The following is a 10,508-nucleotide window of genomic DNA, read 5'->3' as shown; positions in this document are numbered from 1 at the left end:
CTCAGCACCACATAAGCAAAAAGAAAAAAGCCGGAGGTGGCGCTGTGGCTCAAGTGGAAGAGCGCTAGCCTTGAGCTGAAGAGCTGAGGGACAGCGCCCAGGCCCAGAGTTCAGGCCCCACAACTGGCCAAAAAAAAGAATACTTGAAGCCAGGCCTGCCCTAACTAGTTGAAGGCTGAGATTAGGATTATAGTTTTTAAAGCAGATACACAAGATTCCCTTCTTAACTAATAGCTTGTATGCTGCTGTCATGCTACCTGGAAGGCAGTTCCAGGTGATCCTGGACAGAAAAGCCCTAGGCCTCCAGTTGAAGAAGTTCGTAATGGTGGCATGTACCCGCCATTCCTAGTAGCTACAATAGAGACATCTTAAAATAGCCAGATCACAGTTGCAGCACATGTGGGGGATAGGGTAGGGACAAGGCCCTAGCTCAGAAACATTGTATCCTGGAGCTCATGGTTTATTCTGGAATCCTAGTTACTCAAGAGGCTGAGATCTGAGTACTGCTGGTTTAAAGTGGTAAACATGTGAGCTTACAAAAACAGTAAGCCAAAAGTGGCGCTGTGGCTCAAGTAGTAGAGCGCTAGCCTCCGGCTGAACAGCTGAGGGATAGCGCCCAGACTCAGAGTTCAAGCCCCATGACCTACAAAAATAAATAATAAATCCTTTTAAGCCGGGCGCTGGTGGCTCACGCCTGTAATCCTAGCTACTCGGGAGGCTGAGATCTGAGGATCTCAGTTCAAAGCCAGCCCGAGCAGGAAACTCCGAGAGACTCTTCTCTTTAATAAACCACTAGAAAACCGGAAGTGGCATTGTGGCTCAAGCAGTAGAGCATTGGCCTTGAGCTGAAGAGTGCGGGGACAATGCCCAAGCCCAGAGTTCAAGCCCCATGTCTGACAAAAAATAAATAAATAAATAAATAAATCGTTTTAAGAATCATAAAATTACTTCCCTCAAGGGCTACATTATGATTGCTACAGGCCTATGGTAGACTGCCATAAATAAGTCATAGTCTTTTCCTCCTCCGTTCCTCCTAGGGATTAAACTCAGGTTCACCTGCATGAATCTACATGTAGGTGAACTTGAGCTTGTTGGTTGGTTGGTTTTGGTCCGTTGTGCAGTATGAATTCAGTGCATGGGCATTGTCCCTGAGCTCTTGACCAAGGATAGCACTCTACCACTTTGAACCACTGTACCAGTGGTTCACAGTACTGTGGTCCAGTAGTGTTTCTTAGAGATAAAAGTGTGGTGGAGGGCTGGGAAGTTAGCTCAGTGGTAGAGAGCTTGCCTTGCATGCATGAGGCTCTGGGTTCGATTCCGCAGCACCACATAAGCAAAAAGAAAAAAGCCAGAAGTGGGGCTGTGGCTCAAGTGGTAGAGCACAATCCTTGAGCTCAAGAGCTGAGGGACATTGCCCAGGCCCAGAGTTCAGGCCCCACGACCGACCAAAAAAAAAGAAGTTAGTGAAGAATGACTAGTGAAATAAAATCCCGAGTAAAACCTCTGCTTTCAAAGAAGAAAAGTTACCTGCAATGTTTCCTATTTCCTCCTTAACAAAAACTTAATGTTTTTTGTTTCCTTTTTGCTGTCTTGTAGGTGACAAAAGGTGACAGCAAAAATGCTAAAAAGAAGAATAATAAGAAAACCAGCAAAAATAAAAGCAGCCTGAGTAGGGGCAACAAAAAGAAGCCTGGTATGCCCAATGTGTCTAATGACCTGTCTCAGAAACTGTATGCCACCATGGAGAAGCATAAAGAGGTAAGAGGCAGCTGCCAAGACAGAAGTTAGCAGGACTGGCTTCTGCACAACCACCCACCCCACCTCTGGCAGAATACTAGCCATCCAGTGGGGAGAAATCAGTTAAAGTAGTTGATAATATGGTACTTAGGGTAGGTTGTGATTCTGTGTTTCAATGTAGATAGTGTTAGGGTGTTTCTCATTTAAAAATGCGAAAAGGATGCTAGTGGTAGAATGCTTGCCTAGCATGCATATGAAGCCCTGGGTTCAATTCCTCAGTACCACATACGCAGAAAAAGCCAGAAGTGGTGCTGTAGCTCAAGTGGTAGAGTGCTAGCCTTGAGCAAAAGAAGCCCAGGGACAGCGCCCAGGCCCAGAATTCAAGCTTTTCAAGTTTTTCAGAAAGTAAGTTACAAAATAGGGGAAAATGAAGAAAAGAGCTTTCATATATCTGGGTGTCAGTGGTTCACTCCTGCAATCCTAGCTACTCAGGAGGTTGACATCTGAGGATTGTGGTTTGAAACCAGGCCAGGCAGGAAGGTCCATAATAAACCACCAGAAAACCAGAAGTGGAGCTGTGGCTGGAACATTAGAGTCTCTAGATTATGTCCAGGTCTTGAGACCATGCCTCACAATCCACCAAAAAAAAAAAGTTTTCACATAAAATGAACCAAGCCAGGCACCGGTGGCTCATGCCTGTAATCCTAGCTACTCAGGGGGCTGAGATCTGAGGATCGCGGTTCAAAGCCAGCCCGGGCAGGAAAGACCTGAGACTCCTATCTCCAATAAACCACTAGAAAATCTGAAGTGGCGCTGTAGCTCAAGTGGTAGAGCGCTCGCCTTGAGCTGAAGAGCTGAGGGACAGTGCCCAGGCCCAGAGTTCAAGCCCCATGACTGACAAAAACAAACAATAAAATGAACCAAAAAAAAATTTAAGACAAAAAGAATAAGGAACAAGGGGTTGGGAAGTTGGCTCTGTAGTAGAGCACTTGCCTTGCATGCCTGAGGCCCTCGGTTCGATTCCTCAGTAACACATAAAGAAAAAAAGCTGGAAGTGGAACTGTGGCTCAAGTGGTAGAGCGCTAGCTTTGAGCTGAAGAGCTGAGGGACAGTGCCCGGGCCCAGAGTTCAGGCCCCACTCTACCACTAAGCCACGTTCCCAACCCCAGTTCCATCATTATGCTGGTTAATTGGAGATAAGAATGTCATGGACTGGGGCTGGGAAGGTGGCTCAGTGGTAGAGCGCTTGCCTTGCATGCCAGAGGCCCTGGGTTCAATTCTTCAGCACCACATAAGCAAAAAGATAAAAGCCGGAAGTGGTGCTGTGGCTCAAGTGGTGTAGTAGAGTGCTAGCCTTGAGCTGAAGAGCTGAGGGACAGCATTCAGGCCCCACGACCGAACCCAAAAAAAAAATAAGGAACAAATACAAAAAGCTTTTACATACGGACGTTTCCGTATGACATAGAATTCAATTAAAAATGAATTTTTGGACTGGAAAGGTGGCTCAGTGGTAGAGTGCTTGCCTTGCATGCATGAGGCCCTGAGTTCGACTCCTCAGCACCACATAAGCAAAAAGGAAAAAAGCCGGAAGTGGCGCTGTGGCTCTAATGGTAGAGTGCTAGCCTTGCGCTGAAGAGCTGAGCGACAGCGCCCAGGCCTAGAGTTCAGGCCCCACAACCAACCAAAAAAAAAAAAAGTTATTTTGTTACTTTAAATTGTCCTTGTTGTTGTGAGTATTTGCCATTCCACTATCATAATAAGATAAAAACCAATGAATTTGAAGATAATTTTTTGTTTGTTGATGCTAGTACTGGGACTTGAACCATAGAGGCCTGTCTTTCTGCTAAGGCTAATACTCTACCACTTGAACCACAATTCCACTTTCAGGTTTTTGTGTTCTTGGATTGTTTTTGGTTTTGGTTTTGTATTTTTGGTCGGTTGTAGGGCTTGAACTCTGGGCTGGGCCTATTCGTCACCTCAAGGCGAACACTCTACTGATTGAGCCACAGCACCACTTCTGGTTTTCTGGTGGTTAATTGGAGATAAGAGTCTCCTAGATTTTCCTGCCCAGGCTTGCTTTGAACCACTATCCTCAGATCTCAACCTCCTAAGTAGCCAGGGTTACAGGCATGAGCCACTGTCACCTGGTTCTTTTTGTTTGTTGTAATGGTTAATTGGAGATGATAATCCTGGACTTTCCTGCCAGGCTGGCCTCAAACTGATTCTCAGCCTCTTGAGTAGCTAGCATTACAGGCGAGAACTTTGTTCTCACATACAATCAAGTTCTTATAGGAAATTGCATTTGTATGGAGAGTGAAAAATTGGGGCTTGACTGTAGATATGGGATTTAACATTTCAATGATTGTTACCTAGATTATTTAGGTCCTTGTAGCAGTATTTAATGTCACTTAAAGTATATTATGATCTGTTTGACTTAAACTGTGGACATGTTCCTGGGCTTTGTTCAGTCTTAGGGACTAAATTTGCAGCTGTAAAAGTAGATTATAAGGCTTTGCTATAATAGGGTAACAAAAGTAGCAAATATGCCTTCTCATTTATTCATTGTGTGTAATTATTTACAACACATACATAAGATGCCTTCTTGTTGCCATCTTTTCCAAATGCTTAGAGGACTGATGCCTATTAAGGGTTTCTATAAGTACTAGGGAAGTTGCTTTTCTTTCATCTTTTATTTTAAAACTTGAAACCATTGCATTACATTTGCTATGCAGTCCAAGAAGGAGGATGTACTTTCTAGAGCTATGCTAGTTTTGCAATGAAGATAGTTCAACCTGATAGCACCATTTAATGCCCCAAACAAGGATTATGTATGAATCATGTTGCCTTTCATTTTGAACAGATTTTCAAATCTTGAGTAGGTTACATGAACCTAGGCTGGTAGTAATCTGAAAGACTATATCTTAGATTTGTCTGGATCAGTTCCTTAGATTCAGTTTAAACCATGGATTACATCTTAAAATAGACTGCTTAGGAGGCAGAATGTCTACTGTACATATGCTAGAACTAAGCTGTTCTGTTTTGTTGTCAGGACTAGGGTTTGAACTCTGCCCCTCATTCTTGCTGGGCAAGAGAAGAGCTCTATCACTTAAACTATACAATCAGCCTTTCTTTTCTTTTTTCTTTTTTTGCCAGTCCTGGGCTAGAACTCAGAGCCTGGGGACTGCCTGAGAGCTTTTGCTCAAGGCTAACACTCTACCACATGAGCCACAGCACCAAGTCTGACTTTTTCTGTTTATGTGCTACTGAAGAATGGAAAGGAGAAAAGGGAAATATGAATGCATACTAACCCTGTGTATACTCTTAGTTCTGAGACATAGAGATAGCCTGACTCCTTTTTGTAGCAGTGGTGTTCCAATTCAAGAGTCAGAATAAGCTTATGTGTTTGACAGGTCTTCTTTGTGATTCGCCTCATTGCTGGCCCCGCTGCCAATTCCCTGCCTCCCATTGTTGATCCTGACCCTCTAATCCCCTGTGATCTGATGGATGGTCGAGATGCATTCCTCACCCTGGCAAGAGATAAGCATCTGGAATTCTCTTCATTGAGAAGAGCCCAGTGGTCTACCATGTGCATGCTGGTGGAGCTGCATACGCAGAGCCAGGACCGCTTTGTCTACACCTGCAATGAGTGCAAACACCATGTGGAGACAAGATGGCACTGCACTGTCTGTGAGGTGGGCACTAGGTCTTGGGAAGTGGCGGGGCACTGTACTGGCCGGGTCCCCCTGTCTCAGGGGTGATAAGGATGGCTTGCTGATGAAGCTGGTTTTGTTATATAATGACGCTTTTCTAGTCCACGCAGAGAAACAGTAACCAAAATGGTTTTAATGGCTTAAATCTTAGCTTACCTGAACCTCCTACTTTTATTCCCTCAGGATTATGATTTGTGTATCACCTGCTATAACACTAAAAATCATGACCACAAAATGGAGAAACTAGGCCTTGGCTTAGATGACGAGAGCAACAACCAGCAGGCAGCAGCCACTCAGAGCCCAGGAGACTCTCGCCGCCTGAGCATTCAGCGCTGCATCCAGTCTCTGGTACATGCCTGTCAGTGCCGTAATGCCAACTGCTCCCTGCCGTCCTGCCAGAAGATGAAGCGGGTCGTACAACATACCAAAGGCTGCAAACGGAAAACCAATGGCGGGTGCCCCATCTGTAAGCAGCTCATTGCCCTCTGTTGCTACCATGCCAAGCACTGCCAGGAGAACAAGTGTCCCGTGCCATTCTGCCTCAACATCAAGCAGAAGCTTCGGCAACAGCAGCTGCAGCACCGGCTCCAGCAGGCTCAGATGCTCCGCAGAAGGATGGCCAGCATGCAGAGGACGGGTGTGGCTGGGCAGCAGCAAGGCCTGCCGTCCCCAACCCCTGCCACTCCAACCACACCCACTGGCCAGCAGCCAGCTACCCCACAAACACCCCAGCCCCAGCCCCCAGCTCAGCCCCAGCCCACCCCTCCCAGCAGCATGCCGCCCTACTTGCCTAGGACTCAAGCTGCTGGCCCTGTGTCCCAAGGCAAGGCAGCAGGCCAGGTGACCCCTCCCACCCCCCCTCAGACTGCTCAGCCACCCCTTCCAGGACCACCACCTGCAGCAGTAGAAATGGCGATGCAGATTCAGAGGGCAGCTGAGACGCAGCGCCAGATGGCCCATGTGCAAATTTTTCAACGGCCAATTCAACATCAAATGCCCCAGATGACCCCCATGGCCTCCATGGGCATGAACCCACCTCCCATGGCCAGAGGGCCTAGTGGGCATATGGAACCCGGGATGGGGCCCACTGCAATGCAGCAGCAGCCACCCTGGGTTCAAGGAGGATTGCCTCAGCCCCAGCAACTTCAGTCTGGGATGCCAAGGCCAGCCATGATGTCAGTGGCCCAACATGGTCAGCCCTTAAACATGGCTCCGCAACCAGGACTGGGCCAAGTAGGTGTGAGCCCACTAAAACCCGGCACTGTGTCTCAACAAGCCTTACAAAACCTCTTGCGGACTCTCAGGTCTCCCAGCTCTCCCCTCCAGCAGCAACAGGTGCTTAGTATCCTGCACGCCAACCCCCAGCTGTTGGCTGCATTCATCAAACAGCGGGCTGCCAAGTATGCCAACTCGAACCCACAACCTCTCCCTGGGCAACCTGGCATGCCCCAGGGACAGCCAGGGCTACAGCCGCCTACCATGCCGAGTCAACAGGGCGTCCACTCCAACCCAGCTTTGCAGAACATGAATCCCATGCAGGCAGGTGTCCAGAGGGCTGGCTTGCCCCCACAGCAGCCGCAGCCACAGCTGCAGCCACCCATGGGAGGCATGAGTCCCCAAGCGCAGCAAATGAACATGAATCACAACACCATGCCCCCGCAGTTCCGAGACATCTTGAGACGGCAACAAATGATGCAGCAACAGGGAGCAGGGCCAGGCATCGGCCCAGGAATGGCCAACCACAACCAGTTCCAGCAACCTCAAGGGGTTGGCTACCCGCCCCAGCAGCAGCAGCAGCAGCAACGAATGCAGCATCACATGCAACAGATGCAACAGGGGAATATGGGACAGATGGGACAGCTCCCTCAGGGCTTGGGAGCAGAGGCTGGTGCCAGTCTGCAGGCCTATCAGCAGCGGCTCCTTCAGCAACAGATGGGATCCCCTGCTCAGCCCAACCCAATGAGCCCTCAACAGCATATGCTCCCCAATCAGGCCCAGTCCCCACACCTTCAAGGCCAACAGATTCCTAATTCTCTCTCCAATCAAGTTCGATCCCCCCAACCTGTCCCTTCTCCTCGGCCTCAATCCCAGCCCCCCCACTCCAGCCCATCTCCAAGGATGCAGCCTCAGCCTTCTCCACACCATGTTTCCCCACAGACCAGCTCCCCACATCCAGGACTGGTAGCTGCCCAAGCCGCCAACCCCATGGAACAAGGGCATTTTACCAGTCCGGACCAGAATTCAATGCTTTCTCAGCTTGCTAGCAATCCAGGCATGGCAAACCTCCATGGTGCAAGCGCCACGGACCTGGGACTCAGCACCGATAACTCAGACTTGAATTCGAACCTCTCACAGAGTACACTAGACATACATTAGAGACACCTTGTATTTTGGGAGCAAAAAAATTATTTTCTCTTAAGACTTTTTGTACTGAAAACAATTTTTTTGAATCTTTCTTAGCCTAAAAGACAATTTTCCTTGGAACACATAAGAACTGTGCAGTAGTGTTTGTGGTTTGAAGCAAACATGCAAGATGAACCTGAGGGATACTAGAATACAAAGAATATATTTTTGTTATGGCTGGTTACCCCAGTCTTTTTCTTCCCTTGTGTGTGTGGTTCAAGTGTGCACTGGGAGGACGCTGAGGCCTGAAGCCACCACTGCTCCTGCCTTGCACCTCCAATAGGTTTTATTATTTTTTTTAAATTAATGAAAATATGTAATATTAATAGTTATTATTTACTGGTGCAGATGGTTGACATTTTTCCCTATTTTCCTCACTTTATGGAAGAGTTTAAAAAAAAAACATTTCTAAAACCAGAGGACAAAAGGGGTTAATGTTACTTTAAAATTACATTATATATATATATATATAAATAAATATATATAAATATATATTAAGATACCAATTTTTTCTCTGGGTGCAAAGACGTTCATTCTTTTAAAAATGTTTAAAAAAAAAATCTCCCTTTCCTCCCTCAAGTCAACTTTTGTGCTCCAGAAATTTTTCTATTCCGTCAGTCTGAGCGTAAAACTTCAAGTATTAAAATAATTTGTACATGTAGAAAGAAAAATGACTTTTTCAAAAGAATATACAGGGGCAGCTGCCAAATTGATGTATTATATATATTGTGGTTTTTGTTTCTTGAAAGAATTTTTTTTTTTTCGTTATTTTTACATCTAACAGGAAAAACAATTAAAAAGAGGGTAAGAAACGATTCCGGTGGGATGATTTTAACATGGAAAATGTCCCTGGGGTTTCTTCTTTGCTTGCTTTCTTCCTCTTTACCTTCCCCTCCCACACACACATACACACACACACACACACACACACATACATTCTGTAAAACTTGAAAATAGAAAGCAAAAACCCTCAACTGTTGTAAATCATGGAATTAAAAGTTGATTACTTATAAATATGAACTTTGGATCACTGTATAGACTGTTAAATTTGATTTCTTATTACCTATTGTTAAATAAACTGTGTGAGACAGACATCCTGACTTTGTGTTACTTCTTCAGGCCACACCAGTTTATTGCCTAATATGTACAAAGCCCTGAATTCAGTTCCCAGTACAAGGGAAAAAAACATGTTATTGCTCTGAAGAAAATGGACACTATCAACTTAGAATCTTTTTAACATCATATATAAGGAATTTCCAAATTTTGAGTTCAAAGTTCAAGCGAAAATGAAATTGACTTCCAAATACTATTGTGACACTCTCATCTCAAATTAACCACCAGAAAACTGGAAGTGGCGCTGTAATTCAAGTGGTAGAACACTAACCTTGAGCTGAATAGCTCAGGAACAGCGCCCAGACTGAGAGTTCAAGCCACCCAACTGATTCAGTGAGAGGGCCTTGTAAGCCCAGGACCTCAGGATTGTCACCAAAAAAAAAAAAAAAGATTCTTCCTAGATCTACTTTTGCAACAAACTCTTTTAAGTGTTTGTCTATCTCCCCTTCATCCTGTCTTTCTTGGTATTTTGGCTTGAAGGAAGTTTTTTGTTTGTTTTTTCTGTGCCTGGGAACATACCTAGGTCCAGATTCTTGACTTTTCCAGATCCAGTCTGGCAAATACATGACAAAAGAAAACTCAGGCACTCACCACCAAGTTATTCCTTGAGTTCCAATGACTCCTTCCAGGCTAGTTTCTTCTTTCCCTCTGTTCAGTATACATGTTGGTTTAACATAGAGTCTTCATAGATGCAGATTCCAAGGCTTGCAGGTGTACTTAGCAAGGTAAACAGGAAAAGTACTTTAGCTCTAGCTCCTCAAAAACAAATCTAGTAACTAATTTTTTGAAACAGTTCTTTAGAACAGCATTAAAAAGCAGTACAGGGCTGGGAATGTGGCTTACTGGTAGAGTGCCTAACATGCATGAAGCCCTGGGTTCCATTCCTCAGTACCAAAAGTACCGCTGTGGCTCAAGGTGAAGTGCTAAATCTTGAGCCAGAAAAGCTCAGGAACAGTGCTCAGGCCCTGAGTTCAAGCCCCAGGACTGGCAAAAAAAAAAAAAAGACTAGTGGCTCATGCCTGTTACATGAGTATGAGGGTCACAGTGTGAAGCCATCCTGGATAGGAAAGCCCATGAAACTTTTGTCTCCAATTAACCACCAAAACCCCAGAAGTGGAGCTGTGTGGCTCATGTGGAAGAGCCACCAGCCCTTAGCAACAAGGCCATGGGTTAAAGTCTCAGTATTAGCTGGCACATGCACAAAAAAAAGTATATTCGTTTTCCCAATAAATGTCCTTAAAAACTTGAAATACTTTGGAATAAATGTAACAAAATATGACAGCCATATATACTAAAAGCTATATAAAATGTGAGAGAAAGGAAAAAGGCCTATGTAAATGTAGGTGCCAATGGCTCGCACCTGTATCCTAGCTACTCAGGAGGCTGAAATCTGAGGATCACAATTCAAAGCCAGCCCAAGTCTGTGAGACTCTTCAATTAATCACAGAAAAAGCCAGAAGTGACACTAGCTCAAGTGGTAGAGTACTAGCCTTTAGCAAAAGTGCTCAGGACAGTACCCAAGCCCAAAGTTCAAGCCCAGCACTG

At 45.6% G+C, this 10,508-nt stretch overlaps 1 protein-coding gene across 1 annotated transcript in view; it reads left to right on the top strand.

The window, feature by feature from the left end:
• Ep300 (E1A binding protein p300) overlaps positions 1-8,944 on the top strand; it is an 82,670-nt gene extending 73,726 nt beyond the window's left edge. The window contains exons 24-26 of the mRNA XM_013024780.1: positions 1,597-1,758; positions 5,148-5,429; positions 5,631-8,944. Coding sequence (XP_012880234.1) covers positions 1,597-1,758; positions 5,148-5,429; positions 5,631-7,823 — 2,637 coding nt within the window. The 3' untranslated portion in view covers positions 7,824-8,944. The remainder of the gene's footprint in view (positions 1-1,596; positions 1,759-5,147; positions 5,430-5,630) is intronic.
• The last annotated feature ends 1,564 nt before the right edge of the window (positions 8,945-10,508 follow it).

Source organism: Dipodomys ordii, unplaced genomic scaffold (genome assembly GCF_000151885.1).
Source record: "Dipodomys ordii isolate 6190 unplaced genomic scaffold, Dord_2.0 Scaffold79, whole genome shotgun sequence".
In the NCBI taxonomy this organism is placed as follows: domain Eukaryota; kingdom Metazoa; phylum Chordata; class Mammalia; order Rodentia; family Heteromyidae; genus Dipodomys; species Dipodomys ordii.
Note: the sequence above shows the minus strand (reverse complement) of the source record. Positions and strands in the feature narration are given on the sequence as shown.